A 21836-nucleotide genomic window follows, 5' to 3' on the forward strand; every position below is an offset into this window, starting at 1 on the left:
AAAAAACATTCAAAAGCACAACTTTCACTTCTTTCTTTTTGACTGACATTTTTCGCGCAGACACTTTGAAATTTGCTGATGCTGTGATATGCCATCCTCCTCACATCAGGCTGAGCCTTGCATTCCCCTATTTTCTAACTCTTAACTCCCACTCTTACTGTCACTCTCTCAGTCCTTCATTTATTCTCTCAGCACTCTCTAATCTCCAATTCCTGTTGTGTTGAGTATAATAATGTAAAACTGAAGGTGCTGAGCTTCTCCGTAAGTCCTCCCTGTTGCAGAACCACACTTAACAATCAAACTGTTGAAAGATTGTGAGTGACTCTACACTCCCTTTCACACTTATTAGGCCCAGTCACCTCTTGTTTACCTCCAGTTCATGTTTAGGCTGCACCTGGAGTTCTTAGGCTTGCTCTACAATCTGTCCATTCTGTCCAACATTGAACCTTTTCTCTTTCATCACTGGCTTGAACAGTACTGGCTGTTTTTCCTGTCTTTCGCTTGCCTCATTTCTCTCTCTCTCTCTCTCTCTCTCTCTCTCTCTCTCTCTCTCTCTCTCTCTCTCTCTCTCTCTCTCTCTCTCTCTCTCTGCCGTGTCCTCCTGTACGTTTCTGCACCTCTGCAGAGGAAGTGGGCGTTATGGTGAGGAGCCTGTCCCATAAGCCAATCGGCAGTCAGAGATGAATGCTCCGGAAAGGGGCTTGGCACATTTACTGTGAACCAGGCCTCGCTGCATGGGCTCCCCCTGTGGGAAACTTAGCGTTACTACACTTCAAACTCGCTACGCACACAGACAGGAGTCTCTCTTACTCATTAGATAAACACACTGTATGTATGTCCAAATTGTGTGCTTTCAGGGCGTGCTAAACCAAAGATAATTATTTGATTTATGAGCAGCAGCATCTGTTCTGGCTTTTGTGCATCTTTGTTTGTATCTGGCACTTTAAAAAGGCCCTACAAAAGCAAAAGGCTTTAACTGCATACTTGATGATAATAGTCAGTAGGCTATAGACCTCGTTTATGACTTGATCTCCTCCTATTTAAAGTGGATTTTGTTGTGTTTGAGGACAAGATAAAAAACAAAACTTTGTCAGTGACAGTGCATCCTTGTCATGGTTGCCTGGGAATGTCTGTGATTGGGATCTGTGCAGTTGCTGTCAGCTTAGATCCACAGCACTTGTTTTAGCAAAGGTGATACCGCCATCTACTGGTTGCTCGTGAAAGTGCAAATTATACAAACACACCTCATCACAGTGCAAATACATCTGAGCAAGTGGTGTATACCTCTTATTATGTGTATACCTCAGTTTGTCTTATCTGTATCCAGTTTCTCTTCATTGATGTATCTGTCGGGCCCCAGACACTGATAACCTCGGCTTTCTTTATCTGTTCCTCTGGTGTTCTTCTATTAACTCTCATGTGATTGTCCCTCTCCCCCAGGAGACACAGGACCCCTCTGCAGTGCTGTGGTTGGACGAGATCCAGGACGCCATACTGAGAGCCAATCAGGAGACCCAGGAGGCTCTGCAGTGTAAGTAGCAGTAGACTACTAGCCCCCACTGCCTGGGACTAAACTACTGATAGACTTCCCATTCAATTCTGTCATTCATTCACATTTAATTCAACCAGTCTTGCCTATTCTCAGCACAAGAAAGCACCAATTAAGAACAGCGTTTTCACCGTGCTAGTTGGTGAAATGACTTGTGTGAAGTGTAGAGGCAGAAGGGATGCAGATGACAGGGTGTTTAGTTTTGAAGGTGTGATTGGCATGAAGGACATAGTGACACAATAAACTAGAATAGCAGCAAATGCTGTGAAATGGACTCTCTGGCAGACACTGCCATGCACTCTTTGGCAAATACAGTCCTATCTGGATCAGGACAAGCTTACCACTGACTAGACCCAGGGATGACTGGATCATTTTGAATATACATTTTCATTTTGGTGCATGTTAGCCCGGCTTGTCATGACTCTGCAGTCCTGGACCGCGAGCACCACAAATGCTAAAGCGCAGACGTCCTTCTTTCAAGTACAGCCCTAACAGTCCTCAGCGTGTCGACTCTGCCACAGTGTTGTGTTGTGTTGATGTTGTTGATCATGCCTTTTTTAGGCTCTCATTTGTTTGCTATTCTGCCGAGGTATAACGGCTATGTGCAAATGGCCCGATGCCTAGAATAATCTGAGTAGAGGTGCATTTGCACTATAAAGCAAGAGGTGCGTTTTTTGAGGTTACAAGAGCCTGTGATGGTGGATGGTTGTTGAGATGTTAAAGGCTCTTAGCCTGTACTCTAGTGGGATAATTAACTTTCTGACTCACCTCCCAAATCCCTGTGTGTTCCGCTTCATTGCTCCGTTTTTAATTTCAAAGTAGGAAGTAGGATCTGCCGTTATTGACTTTTACTGTGCAAATGCCTCCGTTTACTGTGGGGGCGTCCTCGTATTCTTTCTGAGACATAACTTGGAATAATTTTGCGTTTTTATAGTCAGCTGGCTTTTTATGTTTGCATGTGTAGGCAATATCAGTGGGCTGGCTCAGAGGAAGCATGGTATAATTCTGGGTGTTTCCTCTACCCCACTACTCTTTAACCTTTGCATTGAAAGATTGGTATTTTCACCATTGTGTCTAAATTTGCTACAAGACTATTTGATTGTTCACATTATTACTGGTGCCTGAGGGTCTCTATTTTAACATTCCCCAGAGTTTGTGAAACATAGCAGAAGAACTTTGAGGCCAGAATAGACCCTTCAGGCTTTGTTTGTGCTTTTCTTGTCAAAGTAATCTATATACGGTAGCGATATATAACCTCTTTGTTTTGATGCACTGCTATTTTCATATAGATTCAAGATTCAAGATTCAAGATTAGTTTATTACGTCTTATTATAGGTTTGAAGCCTATAAAGACAAAAAATTGTTGTGTTTTTTTGTGTCCTCAAAAAGATTTCAAAATAATAATAATAATAATAATAAAAAAGAGGCGGGGGGGTGGTTGGAAAAGGGTATATAGGGTATGTTCCTCAATGTATGTAGATTTGGGGTGCGGTGGATCAATCATCTAAGATGCCGTATCATTACACCGTGACCTGGGTTTGATTCAGGCCCGGAGTCCTGTGTCGATCCTTCCGCTCTCTCTCTCTCTCCCACTCATTTCCTGTCGCACTCTCACACTGTCTTTATTAATGGCATGAAAACCCCCTAAGCACATCCTAAAAATGTATGTTCATATGCAGAAAATATTAACGTATTTCCAGCACCTCATTGACCAATCATATACCTTCAGAGAAGTGAATGTGTGAACATCCCATCCAGCGGCTCAGGGGCAGGATAGATGAAATGGATAAAAATAAAGAAACAAATGGCAACACTGCTTGCAAATGATATCTTTACTTCTAATCATATTATCTAACTCCTGCCTCTCTCTGTTTCTCTCCTCTCCTGCAGTCTCCAAGGCCATCCAGGCCATCAATGAGGCGGTGGACAGTGGAGACTCGGCTCAGACTTTAGGCGCCCTCAGGTCACCTGCAGCCGGGCTGTACGGGGTCACGTCCGAGTGCGCCCCCACCTACCAGGAGGACCTGACCAAGATCAAGGCGGACAAGAAGAAGGATGGTAAGACAGGGGGACTCTTGTCTTTGGAAACGGAAAGGGAATCACTTTTTTCATTTAGCACATCTTTTATAATTGGCCATCAGCTCTAGAGCATCATGTGTTGTTTATCTCATCTCACTGTGAATGAACTAATATATTTGATCACTAGATAAATCAGAACATCCGTAGACAAGTGGATAAGTGTCTGTACTTGTGTTGGTGCATGTGTTTGTGTTTTTTTGTTCACACATCTCTGTGTAGTAGGCCTATATTGTGTGCACACTGAAGTTTGTGTGGGTGTCCGTCTATGTAAATCTGTGTAAGAGTGCATGTTGTGTGCACATGTAGTATGTGTAGTATGTATGTTTAACTCGTGTTCTGTCCTCTCCAGGTGAAAATGGCAGTGACTGGGTGCAGCACTGGGTGAAGGGGGGACATAACTACTACTACAACCTCCAGAGTGGTCAGGGCAGCTGGCAGCAGCCAGAGGGCTTCGTCCAGAACGACTCCCTCCTCAACAAGGACGACATCCAGGTGGGCACTCACTGTGGAGTAAAGAGAAGGGCCCCAATTCTGGGGCTAGCCTCTGATTTTGGAGGTCATTTACCTCCGTAAAATACAGAGAGACACTTTTTTCACCCTATAACGTACATGCTTTACTCACATTGACTCTATAGATTGTTTGTTTGGCTGTCTGTTTGAAGTGGCCAGTCTAAGAACTCTCTCTCTCTCTCTCTCTCACTCTCACTCTCACTCTCTCTCTCTCTCTCTCTCTCTCTCTCTCTCTCTCTCTCTCTCTCTCCCTCTCCCTCTCCCAATTTGACAGGGTGTGGTGTCAGGGGTGACCGCAGCATATAACCGTGAGCAGTTGTGGCGTGCCAATGAGAGCCTGATCACCAAGCTTCAGGCCCGTTGTCGTGGCTACCTGGTCAGACAGGGGCTGAAGAAACGCTTGGGCTACCTGAAGGAGCAGGATCCCGCCATCAAGTGCATCCAGGTGACCTGGCCTTACCATCCGGCTGCTCCATGTAACACACACACACACACACACACACACACACACACACACACACACACACACACACACACACACACACACACACACACACACACACACGTCTTGGGGACATTAGCAGTTAAAGATTGTGTAGATTCTATATTCCGTCACTTTGAAACTTTTCTTTTGTGCTCTTAGGCTCACTGGAGAGGCCACAAGCAGAGACAGAACTACAAGAACAGAGTGAAGTATCTCAAGGACAACAGTGATCAAGCTGTTAAGGTAAGAATTTGTGTGTGTGCGTGCGTACGTACGTGCATGTAAGCATGCGTGGACCATCTTTGGAGGAGACATTAGAGACTTGTATTGCATTCCAATCCACTCTGAAAGCCATCCAGTAACACGTCGTAGGACGGAGAAAGGAGCCATAAAGACCTTCTCTTAAGGTGCCGGTATGCTTGCTGCAAGATACGCGAGCGCGTGCACGATTCGTTCATGAACGCGTTAACATGCGTATTTAATGTCAATTTCGCGCGCGTTGGACACGGCAGCCAAATGCGTGCGTCAGGTGCAATATCTTCAAACTCGCTGGGGGCGATCGTTCCACGCGTGTGCTTGATATGAAAACGACAATGGCAGCAACTTTTAAGAGCGTCTCATTGAGTTTGTCTGAAATTTCAAACATTTGTGATCATACTTCCTTGTTGCACTTTGAAAAAGGAGTAGTAGCAGTATTGTTTCCTTAACCAGGGAGCCCCTCTTTTTGTTTTGTTGTTTTCCTTGCCATCTGTGTTCCCAATTTCCGCATCACAATGCTGCGTGCTCTCTGCCCCCTGGATGATCTTGGTCAACTGCTTTTGAAGCAAGCATGTGCTGTCGGTTGCTCGCGGTGACGCGCGTAATTTACAGCTCGCAGCAAGCATACCGGCACCTTTATTCTGTAACAGTTAAGCTTTTTGAACATGATCCTGGATTAACTTCGTCGTCTAAAACCTTTTTAAGGCCATCTTAAGGAAATTGAATACTGGATTTTGAACATTAAAACCTACATGCCATGTAAAGTTCAAAAAAGGAAAAAAAAAACCTAAATGGCAGATTTCGCTACCCAAAATGCCACAACCCTCCTTCAGAGATTTCACCGGAGAGCAATCTGGTTACGTTCAGGAGAAAAAGAGGTAGCCCACAACAACTAACAGAAAGAGAAGGAAAAGAGCATGTTTAAAGCTTAAAACAGATGTTACTGTACACACAAGCCTTTGTTCTATGTATATACACCAAGACATAAGAGCTTATTGTTTTTTGTTTGCAGATTCAAGCGATGGTCAGGATGCATCAAGCTCGTAAGAAGTACAAAGACCGGCTGAAGTACTTCAAGGACCATGTGAGTGCTCATTCTGGCGTCCCGCTGAGTGCTGTTCCACGGACCTCCACTTAGTGGCACACTTGTTAACATTCAAAACGCCACGATGGGGGCTGCTGCTCGAGACGAGTGGGAAATAAACAGAGCTGTTTTTTTTCCTTGTGCTAAACAAGAGCCACAACTTGAGCTGTATAATGTGTTTTGAACATTGACCAAGTATTATAACGGGTTTGAATGCTAATTTGATTTAAAGAACACATTTTAATTCTTACTATAAGGATGCTCAGTGTGAATGAAACATTGTACTGAATGTACAATCAGATGGCACCCATCCCCTAGCTTACTGGTGCAATGGAGACCAAGCGAGTCAAATTGTTTATTTTGTGTGCCGCTGCTGTCTGCTTTTATCTTGAAGAATGCGCTCTGCATTGCTACCGAGCATTCACTACGTGTATTTGCACAGTCTGGTTTGGTTGCATTGTCTGTCCAACGAGCGATGCTGTTGACGCTCAACCCCCTCACACTACTGTTTGCTCTCGCTCCCCAGCTGGCCGACATTGTGAAAATCCAGGCCTTCATTCGAGCCAATAAAGCCAGGGATGATTACAAGACGCTCAGTAAGTACCGTGCCGCCGCAGGTCCTCATTGATGCCTCCTACTCGGCCTCACTCATGACCAGAAAGGGCCACTTGGCCACTCCATCGTTATTATCTTAATTAGAGAGGGGCTTTTATCAGCAGCAGGAAATCAGGCCATGGCAATTACAATCGAGCACAATTTAAAATGAGTATTGTTTATTTAGAGGCCTTGTGGAGCAAAGAAACATTCAAAATTGAAGACGCTGGTAGTTGCTGATATAAGCTACAACAAAATATACACTCAAATCAACTTGCTTATTCACATGATAAGTAACATTCTAATCAGTACATTTCTATTTTATTCATTGATTAGTTGTAATGGCTTAAAGGAAATTTGACAAAATGACAATGCATATACCCTCATATCGAATAAATTCTTTTCATGCTTGTAAGTTACACTTGTGTCAACTGTGGACCACACATTATCATTTTCTATAAACCTTCCATTCCTCCCTCCACTTTCTCCCGCCTCCTTCTTTTCCTCCTCCTTCTCCCACCATTCTACTCATCCTCCTCATCTTCTCTCCTCCACCTTTTATCTGCTCTACCCTTTCTCTCCTTTGCCTTCTATTTCCCTCCTTCTCCACTTTTTCTTCCTCTTCTTCCTCCATCTCATCCTCTCATTTTCCTCCTCGTCCCCTCCTTCTGCTCCCCTCCTCTTATTTTCCTACTCCCTCCTCGTCCCCTTTCTCCTCCTCATCTTCCCCTCCTCCTGTCCTCCTCCTCCTCCCTCTCTCCACCAGTCAACGCTGACGAGCCGCCCATGGGCGTGGTGCGCAAGTTCGTGCACCTGCTGGACCACAGCGACCAGGACTTCCAGGAGGAGCTGGAGCTGATGCGCCTGCGTGAGGAGGTGGTCACCAACATCCGCTCCAACCAGCAGCTGGAGAACGACCTCAACCTCATGGACATCAAGATCGGCCTGCTGGTCAAAAACAAGATCACGCTGCAGGAGGTGGTCTCGCACAGCAAGAAGCTGACCAAGAAGAACAAGGGAGAGCTCTCCAACATGATGATGATGAACAAGCACAAGGGCGGCCTCAAGGCGCTCAGCAAGGAGAAGAGGATCAAGCTGGAGGCCTACCAGTACCTCTTCTACCTGCTGCAGGTCAGTATGCATGTGTATCAGAGAGAGTGGAGAGAGAGAGGTTCCATTGGCCCATTGTTTCCGGGTTCTATTATTGCAAGGGGGAGGTGGGGGAAATCCCCCTTTAGGTAGACCTAGGCAGACCTAAGGACTGTTCTATTCATTGTAGGAGCATTATGACACGGCCCTTTAGGCAGACCGGAACCTGGTCATGTTAGGTGCCCATAGCAACCTATTACATTGGCATATCTCTATATACTTAAAGAATCTCTGTGTGTATGCTTGTAAACACTGAAGTAACTAGCCATACCTCTTCTACCTGCCGCAGGTCAGTGTGTATATGCATGCTTGTAAACACTAAAGTACCTAGCAGTATGCAGGTCAGTGTGTATGTGTATGCGTGTAAACACTAAAGTTACCTAGCCACACCTATTCTACCTATTGCTGGTGAGTGGAACAGCAAGAGGTATGAAAAACACCCAGTTCAGAAAGTAACAGTTGTTGGCCATTGTTTCCTTCCAAAACAGGTGACTTCACTGAGCAATTCATCTACCTGTCTTCATTATAGGATCAGCTGATTCAGAGCCCATTGGATGAAAATTGTGGCCGTGTTTTTACTTTCTGAAACAGAAATGTTACTTTCTGAACACCTGGGTACAGCACATGTGCAGGTGTACAGGGTAACTGGGGATATACAGTGTATGCCAAAGCCATGCGCCATTATACGCTATTGTGCATGCCATTACGCAACAGCGGCACTAGGTATTGCATAATGTCTGCATTTATTACATTTCTGCAAGAGCTGTCTGCTGGAAGCAGGTTCTCTTCAAGCCTGAATGAAATGCAGATTACCATACCGCGGGTTACCGTTGTCAAAACAAGTTATGAATAATGGTTCCTTTCCTTTTCCAGACAAACCCCGTCTACCTGGCCAAGCTGATCTTCCAGATGCCCCAGAACAAGTCCACCAAGTTCATGGACACTGTGATCTTCACCCTGTACAACTACGCCTCCAACCAGCGTGAGGAGTACCTCCTGCTCAAGCTCTTCAAGACCGCCCTTCAGGAAGAGATAAAGTAAGGAGACGCACTTGACATTGGCATTCCATTACTGCATTACGTGTACAATGTATTGCATCACCACTCCCATTATATTGCCAAATTTCGATCTCATCTAAGCTGTTAGGACATTCATACCAACTCGTTGCTGAATAACCGCGAGAGACAGTCTTACACACTCCCGATAGTGTAAGAGAATGCATCACTAGGTGTATTTACCTGGCTTTTAGGTTGCTTGGTCAACTGTCTGATGTTCTAATATTGAGTTTCCCTGTTCAAAGAGTGGTGGATCGCAAGCATGCTTGATATGAATGATTCAAAATCAAACATTGAGTAGTGTGTCCGTGTTTACGATTGGGGACAAAGATTGTCGGTCCTCCCAAGTCTTAATGTTTTTATCTTAGCACATTCGGCTGCCTGTGTGTAAAATGTGCTATACAAATAAACCTGGCCTTTCCTCAATGTGTGCGGCACAGCCCGGCGTTAATATCAGATGCGCTTTTAAAATGGTGTAGTGTGGAGCTCAGCTGAAACCTGCTCTACTCCCCCTGTCCCCAGGTCGAAGGTGGACCAGATCCAGGAGATCGTGACTGGCAACCCCACGGTCATCAAGATGGTGGTGAGCTTCAACCGAGGGGCGCGGGGCCAAAATGCGCTCCGGCAGATCCTGGCCCCTGTTGTCAAGGAGATCATGGACGACAAGGCCCTCAACATCAAGACCGACCCCGTGGACATCTACAAGAGCTGGGTCAACCAGATGGAGTCGCAGACTGGAGAGGCTAGGTGTGTGTGTGTGTGTAGTTGTGTGTGCAGTTGTGTGTGTGTGGTATGTGTGTCTGTGTGTGTTTGTGTGTGTTTGTGTGTGTGTGTCTCATTGTCTGTGTGTGCATTTATTAGGGATGGAAATTCCCATGAAAATATGGAACAAATGGCTGGTCCATATCTTACACAAAATAATGAGTAACTGTTAAAAGGTTGGCTATGTTCTTCAAGGTTAATTTCCACCACAGCTGTTTTGTGCATTTGTGGTCTTATTTTGTCATAGACAAGCATATAAAAAGTAAAATGACCACATTAAAGTAAATCCCGCGCCATTTCCAAACACCTCTCCATCAAATTATTTACCCTCATTTCCCTGCGGTGACCGTGGCCCAAAATATACGCTACTATTTGTGCTGTAAACACGAACACACATGAGCTTATTCAAATCAAATCAAATGACGCCCGTAGCAGTCGGCCGTAACTTCCTCTTTGTGCCTCTCGTCCTGTTTCCTGGACAGCAAGCTGCCGTACGACGTTACGCCGGAGCAGGCCATGGGCCACGAGGAGGTGCGCACGCGCCTGGAGGCCTCCATCAAGAACATGAGGACCGTCACCGACAAGTTCCTCTCCGCCATCGTCGTCTCTATCGACAAGATCCCGTGAGTGCTACACAGAGCAACGTCACCAGTGTGTGTGTGTGTGTGTGTGTGTGTGTGTGTGTGTGTGCGTGTGTGTGTGTGCGTACACACGTGTGTGTGTGTGTGTGTGTGTGTGTGTGTGTGTGTGTGTGTGTGTGTGTGTGCGTGTGTGTGTGCGTACACACGTGTGTGTGTGTGTGTGTGTGTGCGTGTGTGTGTGCGTACACACGTGTGTGTGTGTGTGTGTGTGCGTGTGTGTGTGCGTACACACGTGTGTGTGTGTGTGTGTGTGTGTGTGTACACACGTGTGTGTGTGTGTGTACACACACGTGTGTGTGTGTGTACGTGTGTGATTGTGTGTGTGTGTGTGTGTGTCAGAGATAGACTGCAGGGCCTGTCTCAAAGAGATGGCTATCTCCAGTGGAAACTCTCCCACCGCGCCGCTCGCCGCTCACATCAGCACCATTGTGTAATGTATGGAAATGACCCGCAGCGTGTCAGAGTTTGCATAGTCAAAGCAGGCGAGGGGGGTTTATAGGAGACTCTGCTGCTATTAATACAAGTATGTCTGTAATGCGGTGCATGTGTGTGTGCGTGCGTGCATATCCATTTGCGTGTTTGAGTAAATAATACATTCTAAATGAAGTCCATGGTTTTCTCCTGTGCTGTGTGCAGGTATGGGATGCGCTTCATCGCAAAGGTGTTGAAAGACACACTTAGTGAGAAGTTCCCTGACGCCAGTGAGGACGAGCTGTTAAAGGTGTGTGTGTGTGTGTGTGTGGCCTCGATCACCTTGATGAAGAGAAACGTACTTCATGTCAACACAGCTCGGTTTTGGGTTTTTTTTTGTAAAGGGAAACGTGTAATTCTAACTTGCAACATGTAAATGAGTCTGACAAAATGGCAGAACATCATCACAACTTTTTGTGTGTTTAGAGAGACTGGGGGAAACTGTGCGTGTGTACATGCGCGCTACAGAGGCAGGAAAAGATAGTGTCTTGAAGCTCTGATTTTTCACTTCAGTTATTTGTCCTTTCCTCTCGCTCTCTTCTCTGTTGCTATGGTGTTAGAGACTCAACATTCTTATCGCTGGCTGAGGTTGACGTCTACAGCTCTTCTACAGCTTCCCCTCTGCTAGTTCTCTCTGTCTCTGTCTCTCTTTTTCTTTCCTTCTCTCTTTCTTCCTGTGCCCTTGACTTGCTGTTTTGTCTTTCTTTCTTCTTTTCTTCGCTCCTTCCGTTCCTCTGCAGTGCTCTCCTCCTTTGCCTCCACTGTTGTGTGGAAGGCTTTGCACTTCTGTGGCCAATCAGGGAAGGTGAGCTCGCTTCCACTCTCTTACGCACTCTTGTTCTCTCTCTCTCTCTCTCTCTCTCTCTCTCTCTCTCTCTCTCTCTCTCTCTCTCTCTCTCTCTCTCGTCTGTCTCTCGCTCTTTCCTGTGTTTCTTTCTGTTTCTCTCCTTCAATTTTCCCACATATTTCCCTTTGCTTATCTTGCATTCTCTTTTTAGTTTTATTTATTTATTTGCGAGTTTGTTTTTGTTTACTTTATAATGAGTTGATGAGATGATTGCATTCTCACACCTACATTTGAAAAGCTCTTTTCCAAAATGCTATATCCACCATTTTTGACTTTTTGCATTTTAATATTGGAATTAACTGTTAAGAAGTCCTATAATCTATGTGTGAATTCTTGCCATTCAAATGTTTTCAGAACATACATTTTAAACCTCTATAAAATGCATTTTGCAATGCAATTCAATAGAATGCCCAACACAAAAAGTACATTTCCCAACATTCTATAAAATGGATATATCTCATTTTGGAAAAGAGCTCTTCATTTAGACCAGAGCTGCTAAATGATTCTCTAGCCTACCACTGTTACCAGCATGGGTTGTCAAGTCGTTGCCAGGTTAATTTTAGCCAAAAAAGCCTAGTTTCTGAAACAAGCATCCCATGTAACAAAGAAAGAACTAACATGCAGTATCACACTAGCAGGTGCAAAGCCTCAGATGTACGTATCTAAAATTATGCACAAGGTGTTTCAATTACTGACTTGCGCCAAGTTGCACCAACATGCGCAGGTTCACACCTCATTTACATCTCATAGCATGAAAAATAGTAACAACACACTAGAAGGTGGAAGTCCCTCATGTATCTAAACCTAAGCACAAAATGTTTCAGTTACTGACTTGTGCCGAGTTTCACCAACATCCATAGAATAGATTAGAAATTTGTGTGAAAATAGCATTATAACACACAAGCAGGCTCCAAGTCTGACACATCCACAATGGGTGACATTCTTTAAAGTTATTGTCTGGATTTTCTTTTTGATATTCTATACCTCCATGTTAGATTACACCTTCAATTAAAATGATAGACTGATCATGTCTTATTAGTGGGAAAACCAACAAAATCAGCAAGGGATCAGATACTTATTGCCACCACTGTACTGTAGGCAGGAGATGTTGCAATGAATCACTTTAATGTCAAGGCAAGTTAATGCCCACTTGTGCTCCTTAGTCAATGTGTGGTTGTGGTATGTATTTCAGATCGTGGGCAACCTGCTGTATTACCGCTACATGAATCCAGCCATCGTCGCTCCTGACGCCTTTGACATCATCGAGATGTCGGCAGGAAGTCAGCTGACCACGGACCAGAGGCGGAACCTGGGCTCCATCGCCAAGATGCTGCAGCACGCCGCCTCCAACAAGATGTTCCTCGGGGACAACGCCCACCTCAACCCCATCAATGAGTACCTCAGCAGCTCCTACCAGAAGTTCAGGTACAGCACAACACCACATCTGGATTGTACATCATCACATCCTGGATATGAGTCTACAACTGCAGTCATTCACATAAAGTCCAAATCTTCTAGCCTCTAGCAAAACCTTTGTGTTGGTATTCCCATTACATTGTCAGTCACTGACAAGATGCAATAAAATATTATTGACAAAAAGCAGACTAAAGCATGACGATAATGCTAGTAAAGAACAATGAACTTGCATCAATATTTCAAACCTTATTGTTCTATCTGATTTTCTACTTGTGTCTCCAGACGTTTCTTCCAAGCGGCGTGTGACGTGCCCTCACTTGAAGATCGCTTCAACATTGATCAGTACTCGGACCTGGTGACCCTCACGAAGCCAGTGATCTACATCTCCCTGGGGGAGGTCATCAACACACACACGGTCAGTCTGGGCATTAGGATGAGATCCAGACACTGTGAATTGATGACATGTTTCACACTGACTGCAGTTACATGCACAGAGTATTCTGGTTTCAAACAGAATATTCCAAGTATTCGGTTTTAATCAAGTTCTGGAATATTTCATTTATACTGTATTTGTGAGAAACGGCATTCTGATACCAGAATATTCGTGAAACACGGCAAAATTCAGACAGAATAAAGAGTCTTCATGTGCATACCGAGTACTGCCACCATTCCATTAAAAATCTGAATATTCATGTAACAGCGCTCATTGAAACTTGCTTCAGAAATATAATAAGTATGTACTGCTATGTTGAGGGCCTAGTATACTCTCCCTGATTTAAATGAGATCCTAATTTGAGTTTCATTTGGATCCTTTTTCAGCTTTTGCTGGAACATCAAGACGCCATCGCTCCCGAGCACAACGACCCCATCCACGAGCTGCTGGAGGACTTAGGCGAGGTGCCCACCATTGAGGCCTTGATAGGTGAGAGACCAATGGGGGCATGATTGCCCAAGGACATTTCTTTACTTCAGGGTTTGAAGGAAATTAATGTGTTGGATAAAATTAGCTTCAATGTATGCAAATGCACTCCGCTTGCCTAAGCTTGGTGACCTGATGCCAATGCATGCAGGCTATTTAAATGCCTTGTTACTTCCTGCAGGTGAAAACCCCCTCCCACCCAACGACCCCGCCAGGGAGCAGATGGGCAAGACGGAGGTGTCGCTCACCCTCACCAACAAGTTTGACGTGCCCGCTCAGGCCAACGCTGAGATGGACGCCAGGACTCTGTTATTGAAGTAAGCTGCCAGTCCTCACCTATTGGGTGTTGTGCTACCACTGATGATGACCATTATGGAAGCGTGATGGACGTCATGAGCGTCTTTCTATAGGGATGTTTGTGTACGTAAGGGTGAAAGGCTTTTAATGGCTTTGAATGGTTCCGTAGGTTATTGTGTGCTGATCTGACATTGTCTGTCTCAACTTGTTTCAGTACCAAGCGGTTGATAGTGGATGTTATCCGCTTCCAGCCTGGAGACACTCTGACAGAGATCCTGGAGTCTTCGCCCTCCCCTGAACAGGTAATCACCAGAAGCAAACATGGAACCTCAGATCAGGGACAAGCAATGGGAAAAACACTCTGGTGTGTTGAATCGGTCACCATCACCAATCTGTCAGAAAAAAAGAAAACTTTTAAAATATAATAGTTCAAAAATATTTGTAATAGTTTTATTATGAATATATATAAAAACACATTAACAAAAAACAAACAATTAATGCCATTCAGTCTCATAGATATGACTAAGGAAATCATGCACAAAGTCAAGTTGAACAATATTATATAAATATTATTTGATCTCCAAAAAGAAGTGGGTTTTTTGGCATGTGGAGGTGGAGACTACAGTTATCCAACACAGGCCAGCATAGGACTATATTGCATAGACATTTCTCTCCAACAACCAAGGATGGACTACTGCATGGGCCTACTGGGCCCAGGCCCAGGGTGCCAAGAGTCAAGGGGGCCCTGAAGCCCAAGCCCCATGAGAATTTCCATTCTTATGTTAAAATCACACTTGTAACAACTGTATTTTCACATTTTCTTGGGGGACAAACATCCGAACCCCCCAATAATGTAGGGTCTGTAACATCTGGAGGGGGTCTTTCTTGTTGTCTGGCCCAGGGGCCCATGGGGTCATGATCCATCCCTGTCAACTACAGATAAATGATCTTAGAGGGGAAATCCGTTGTCGTGACTCATAATTTCCCAGCCCTGATCAAAATCTCTGGGTCACCAGAGATCGTAACTTCAGCTTCACAAACTGCAGCTTCTGCAGACATTCATCCATTAATGCATCTAACAGCGCTGCAGGAGCACACCATGTATTCAAACAAACGTGTATCTGCTTTTGAGAAAGTGAGCTGTACTGTAAGCACATAGCTAGTAGATCCATCTTCAGAGGGACACTTGCAACAGTCTTGCATGAGTCACGTAATTGAGTGCAGCTCTTTGACAGACGTGGAGGCCAAGCTCAGTGAAGGACTGCCACAAAGACTTCATTGTTTCTCTTCCCAAGTCATAGGCTGACACAACGGCAGGCAGGCAGGCACATAAACAGCCTGATACACAGACAGACGCAATTGACAGCAAGTTTGTCATCTCTGTAAATCCAGTCCGAACATGTAGTCCTATAAAAGGATGTGCAACTCCTGTCAAAAGCCAAATACTGCAGTGTAGATGGTGGTTTGCCGTTTGCATCGATTAAAAAAACAATCTGTATCTCTGTGGTACTGTGGTCGCTCTCCTGAATCCAGCACAGAATGTATTAGTTCCAGAGCAGGATGGGGAATTCTCTGTTCGTGTCCCAGGATAAATGTTTGCATCTGGTTAATCCCTAATAAGAAATGACAAATGATCTTCTGGGCAAGCCTGTTCTGTTTTAATTGCAAATGATTTGGTTGTAAAAGGAACTCTCTCTCTCTCTCTCTCTCTCCCTCTCTCTCTCTCTCTCTCTCTCTCTCTCTCTCTCTCTCTCTCTCTCTCTCTCTCGCGCTCCCTCTTCACCTCAATCCATCTCTGTCCTCCTTTCATCTCCTCATCCCTCTCTGTCCTCCTCTCTCATCATTTCTCCTTTTCTTCGCCCTCCGTCACCACAGGAAGTGGAGTACCAGCGTGCGATGCAGCGGCGGGCCATCCGGGACGCCAAGACGCCGGAGAAGATGAAGGCGGCCAAGCCGGTGGTGGACGACAGCCTGACGCTGCAGGGCAAGAAGGACAAGATCAAGAGCAACCTGCAGCGGCTGGCCGAGCTGGGCAAGGTGCACCCCGAGAAGCGCTACCAGGACCTCATCAACGACATCGCCAAGGTACACATTTACAATAGCAATACTAGTAATAATTAGTTAAAGGACCAGTTCAGTCAATTTCAACATGCCGTTGTAATGCTCACACTATCCTGGGCTTGTCTGTACCTGAGGTTTTTTTTTTTTCTTCTTCGGCCTTTTCCGAGATCTTGGTCATTGCAATGGAGGCAGTATTTTGTTTACATTTCAAAGAAACATTTTTATTTATTCCCAAAAACATCCAAAAAGGTTATACAGCATCAGCAGACAATAGCAAAAAACGGTACCTTTTGGGAAAATATTTGGAGTAGGCCTATGTTAATTTTTAAAACAATGTAAACAAACGCTGCCCCCATTAGAATAGTAGCTCATATCTCGAAAAGGGCTTAGCTAAAAAAATTAGCATCACCGTGTACTGACCAGTCAAGGGTAACGTGAGCAATACAACAGCATATTGAAATTGGCCGAACTGGTCCTTTTAATAACAAAATCAGGAATGATGATGAGGATACAATAAAAGGAGTGAGTGAGTGAGTGAGTGAGTGAGTGAGTGAGTGAGTGAGTGAGTGAGTGAGTGAGTTGCACAGATGGCAATAAAGTAGCCCAAATTAGCTTGACTTACATTCAATATACCATTGTATGTAGTGCAATATCATCATTATTATTGGCAGATATTCAATGTTATCACATTATGTTTGCTGCAAATATCACAGTAACACTCTGTTACTATCTATATATCTCAATCACATGTTGTATTATGCAATGTGGCAAGTGAGCACTGTGAGCACTGTACACTGTGCTTTGTGCAGACTGAAAGCACTTCAAGTTAGCTTGTGTTACTGTGCTCTGACGTGAATAGAGCTCCCCAATGACTGATATACTGTAGTCTCAAGTGTTTGACTCGATCAGATTACCATCCTCCAAAGAGCATGGGGGCAGCTCCAAGCTCAGAGAGCAGTAATGAAGCAGTGTGTCTCAGCACTGGGAATGTGAAGGATCTTGCAATGGAAGAAGACGGAGAGAAAGGGAAGGAGCCCAAGGGAAATGGCCCTGCTTACATGTGCACAAGGGGTAGGACTCAGAGTTGTAGAATACGCTCACGGCAGTCTGTTTTGTGGTCTCCTAGCGTGTCACAACAGAGCCCACAAAGTTGGCACAGGAGCAGGCACACTCATTCAGAGAGAAACAGAGAGAGAAACAGTGGCCAATAGAGAGAGTGAGTGAGTGAGAGGGAGAGAGAGTGGGAGAGATAGAGAGAGTGTGTCGAGGGAGTAGCTGCCAAACTCTGACCTCAGTTTCCTGTGTCTGCTGGAGGCTGCACCATTTCCCAATAACTCAATTCCTCGATTCCAAGTGACTCTTGCATGCACCATTTGGGGACGGTCTCTGGCAAATGCATGCACCCTTGGGTCGTATGTCTTGAAGGTTTTGTGTGTGCGTCTCTCAAAAGCCCCTGTGTCTCTATGGCACTGTATTCTTGTGATGTGTAGGACATTAAGAACCAGAGGGAGGTATCGGCAGAGGCGTGCATGCATTCTTTGGTCTTACAGGTTATGTGTGCTTGCAGCTCTCTAAAGCTCCCACGTCTCTGTGGCAATGTCTTGTCCTGTAGGACATCAGGAACCAGAGGAGGTATCGGCAGAGGCGGAAGGCAGAGCTGGTGAAGCTGCAGCAGACTAACGCCGCCCTCAGCTCCAAGACCAACTTCTACAACGAGCAAATAGACTACTACAACCGATACATCAAGACTTGCATGGACAACCTGGCCACCAAATCAAAGTAAGTCAACCAATCAAACTTGTGTCATGGGTCTATACTTTGATAGCCTTCTGTCGGAATTCAGAAAATGTGATGATTCAGAATTAGAGCAACCAGAAAATACCGCATTTAAAAACTTGAGTAAATAAAATTCACGTGAAAAGTTGTTTTGGCAAATATAGAGAGACGGAAGAGATATGATTTTGTTCTCTTCACAAGAAATATGTACAACACCTTTCGTGTCTTGTACATTACCCAACCATTGTGTACTTGCTTTCAGGCCCAAGAAGGACAACAAGACCAAGAAGAGCAAGCAGGTTGCTCAGAAGTATACCGCCGCACGACTACATGAAAAGGGAGTCTTGATTGAGATTGACGATTTGCAGACTAATCAGTGAGTATGCTTGAGACCAATGGCACACGAACAGTACACATTCAGTCTTCCGTACATTCCTAATCTTACACATTTTTGTATTTATTAAGCGGGTTTGCAGAGCAAGGCCCGATTCTAGTAATCTCTAAATCCTGTTTAGTTATTATTAAGCGGGCTTGCAGAGCAAGGAAGGACCGATTCTAGTAATCTCTAAGTACGTTTATTATTATTATGCTTGCTTGCTTGCTTTGTTGCTTACTTGTGCAGGGCAGTAAAAATAGAAAATGGATCTCCTCCTAGGCCTTTCGAGATAGAGACACCGTTCAAACACTAAAACGACCGACTCGGCTTGGAGATCATTTGCACTGATATAGCGTGTCCGTGTCTCTTGTCGTTTTTCCGTTTTTGGCGATTTTGTGCAAGTTTGTGTCCCCATTGAAAACAATGGTAGAACCTTCAGGAGACAGTGTTCCGCCACTCTACAGATCAGAGTGTAGGAGGCTTTTTGTTCATAAAACATCAACACTTTCACCTAGAAGTTTAGTTGACGCGTTGTTAGTGAGCTCTAGAAGATGACTCCACACGGTGAAAATATCATGTCCCAACTCCCATTACTTTTTAAATGGCAGGTGTGTAAAAACGGCAGGGCTGGCCCAATGGCTTTTCCCATTGACTCTTGAAGTGCCTTTCTGAAGAGGTCAGCACATCTGCAACAAGAGGTCCATTTGTGACTGAACCGTTTAACCTATAAACTTCATTCAAAGACTGTTAGAAAGATCACATTTATGACTTCAATCTGTGCGCAGGATATGTGCCAATTCTTTTTAGTTTTTTAACAACAGAAAGCTAAAGACCTAGAAACTGTTTTTGATTCTGCCCTCTGCCTGAGAGCACCATACTAACTGCCATACAGTCAATCAGAACAGGTGCAGCCAATATAGGGTTCCACCTCAACTGTCACTTTCTCTCAACATTCTATTCTTAACGAGCACCTGCAACTACAGTTCTAGAAGTCTATTGTTCAGCTCTTCACTGCAATCTGATATTGTCTTGCTGGAATGTTTATGACAGCTAGCTGCTTGACTCAGGTGCTGGATTAGAGATATGGAGGATGGGAGTTTGAATCCCACTCGGACCGATGTTGATTTTCAGAATTATATCATATGCAGTGGTCCTTAGCCAACTTAAAATACCATGTATGTCATTTAGTATCAATGGCAAAGGTGCTGGATTACAGATATGGAGGTTGGGAGTTCGAAGCCCACTCGGACCCATGTTGATTTTCAAAATTATACCATGTGCTGTGTTCCTTAGCCAATTTAAAATACCATACATGTCATTTAGTATCAATGGCAAAGGTGCTGGATTATGTAATTTAGTATATCCCCAAAACGCGGAGCTACAACACTTTCAAGATGGCTGAATCCAAGATAACTTCTGACTGGGTGGATGGATTTTTTCCAACATTTCTTTTAGCTTTTTTTTCTCAATAGTACTTTGTTTTTAATTTAGGGATAGAGATATCAAAAATAAAACTGCTCATCTCTGCCCCAAAAGGCAAGCCCGCTTCCAGAATTCTTTGTGAGAATGCAATCTAGTTATATTTGTATTTGTTAATATACTAATACTTATATCGACTTATGGTCATCGACACATTTTTCTCATTAGACTAATTTGTATTTACTTGAGGTGTCTAAATAATTATCCAATTATCTCCTGCATAAGCATCAAGAGTTATAAGTAGTCTTCCATACATGTAGGCTTGTGGAAAACATCTTAATGTCTAAATATTTCACTTTAAAGAACTTAAAATTATTGTCACCCTTTGATGTGGCATTGGAAACGTGTACCTGTGCATTCTACTCTCCTTGTTCTTCGTGTTTAAAACAGTTTCTTTTTGCATTTCTTTTGTACCTCAGATTCAAGAACGTCATCTTTGAGATCTCCCCATCTGAGGTTGTGGGTGTATTTGACGTGAAGGCCAAATTAATGGGTGTCCATTTGGAGACGGTCATGTTGGAATACCAGGTACCTCTACAAAGATTATCCATATACTCTGAGTTTTGTCATATTAAACATTACTGTGCTGCATTTCCCAAAAGCCAAGATGTGCACGTATGAGGAAAGTAGATCATGTATACACTTTTAATGTTGATATGATACCTATTTCTGATTTACTGCCTGGAGCACCTAATAATTAGCTAGTATTTATTCCTAGTGCTTAGGAGGATCGGCAGTGCTGATCAATTGGGTATCTGGGTTATTGTGTCATGTCTCATGCGCCTCTGTGTCTGTCTGTTCCAGGACCTTCTACAGCTCCAGTATGAAGGTGTGGCGGTGATGAAGCTTTTTGACAGAGCCACCATCAATGTTAACCTGCTCATTTTCTTGCTTAACAAGAAGTTCTATGGCAAATAGAGACTGAAAGACACTTTAAGAAATGAATTAGAAATAGAATGAAAGTACTCCTACATGTTAGGATACATCCAAAAAGTTATATAGTCCACTGCCCCTTACCATTTTGTTTGCTGCACTACTACAAAAGGATGCCTTAAAATCACACGTGCCTTACTCACAGTGGAAAATTCCTCTGAGCTCTCAAGTCATGGCTGCATACAGTTGAAATTTGTATTGTATATCCTTGGTTATTATTGTCCTGCAGTTGTGTTGAATGTAGTCAAAAGGTAAAGATGTATTTTATTAGTTTGTTAGGAATTTGCTGCAGACAACACTTGCATGAGCTTAGACTATTATGTATGTCTAACGAGTTTGTTTACGGGAAAACACACTTCTTGGAAGAACGCCTGTTGGAGACATCCATGCCCAATGACAAATGCCCTTATTGCTAAAAAAATATTAAGTGTTTTTTTTTTCTTCAAATGTACACAGAGTATATGTTGCATTCATTGGAAAGCAGTCATGCCCATGACGTGTCTCCTATTCCATTTGATTGTCCCTGAAACCTGGAAGATTCTGTTGTATTCCACACACCTGACATTCCATTATTGACACGAGACTCATAGGAAAAAGTAATTTTTCCATCACTCTTTTATGCTGTCTGCGTTTTATTTACGTCCTGCTATTTCTTTTTTTGTCAGTTTGTCTTTTTGTTTGTTTAATTTTAAAGGGGAAACAGTGATGAATAAGTAATTTTAAGTTGAACACAATTGAAGTTGTGCAATGCTCACATTGGCAGCATTGAATATTGTTATGTGCAAAAAATAAAAAAAAAGTTTTGTAAAGACATAGTGTTGATTTATTAAAGTGAAACAAATTGCACGATGTATTGTTTTGTTGCTCCAATTGTCTGGGGCTGATGCAAAACTTTGTGCTGGTGCTGGTTGTCATGAGGTAAATTTGCACGATTTGCTGTTTAGAGGCTTGTGTTCCGAATAGCGTTGTTTACATAAGCGAAGCTTGACTTTTACATCGGGGGGGGGGGGTATTACAACAATATAATAGGATTCACATTAGTTTCATACTAGCGCAGATTTTAATCAAAACATTTACTATATCAGTAGGCCTATGT

At 43.8% G+C, this 21836-nt stretch overlaps 1 protein-coding gene across 2 annotated transcripts in view; it reads left to right on the forward strand.

The window, feature by feature from the left end:
• iqgap1 (IQ motif containing GTPase activating protein 1) overlaps positions 1–21553 on the forward strand; it is an 81161-nt gene extending 59608 nt beyond the window's left edge. For both annotated transcript variants that reach the window (XM_063187798.1, XM_063187799.1), the window contains exons 16-37: positions 1441–1531; positions 3440–3607; positions 3978–4120; positions 4413–4583; positions 4782–4865; positions 5893–5964; positions 6491–6560; positions 7325–7689; positions 8581–8744; positions 9285–9509; positions 10007–10147; positions 10802–10886; positions 12676–12908; positions 13182–13314; positions 13719–13821; positions 14000–14135; positions 14330–14417; positions 15991–16200; positions 17789–17955; positions 18215–18328; positions 20227–20335; positions 20612–21553. In XM_063187798.1, the coding sequence (XP_063043868.1) occupies positions 1441–1531; positions 3440–3607; positions 3978–4120; positions 4413–4583; positions 4782–4865; positions 5893–5964; positions 6491–6560; positions 7325–7689; positions 8581–8744; positions 9285–9509; positions 10007–10147; positions 10802–10886; positions 12676–12908; positions 13182–13314; positions 13719–13821; positions 14000–14135; positions 14330–14417; positions 15991–16200; positions 17789–17955; positions 18215–18328; positions 20227–20335; positions 20612–20725 (3186 nt within the window). In that variant the 3' untranslated portion in view covers positions 20726–21553. The remainder of the gene's footprint in view (positions 1–1440; positions 1532–3439; positions 3608–3977; positions 4121–4412; positions 4584–4781; positions 4866–5892; positions 5965–6490; positions 6561–7324; positions 7690–8580; positions 8745–9284; positions 9510–10006; positions 10148–10801; positions 10887–12675; positions 12909–13181; positions 13315–13718; positions 13822–13999; positions 14136–14329; positions 14418–15990; positions 16201–17788; positions 17956–18214; positions 18329–20226; positions 20336–20611) is intronic.
• Positions 21554–21836: the final 283 nt, after the last annotated feature.

The sequence above is a fragment of the Engraulis encrasicolus genome, chromosome 22, assembly GCF_034702125.1.
Source record: "Engraulis encrasicolus isolate BLACKSEA-1 chromosome 22, IST_EnEncr_1.0, whole genome shotgun sequence".
NCBI classification, from domain to species: Eukaryota; Metazoa; Chordata; class Actinopteri; order Clupeiformes; family Engraulidae; genus Engraulis; species Engraulis encrasicolus.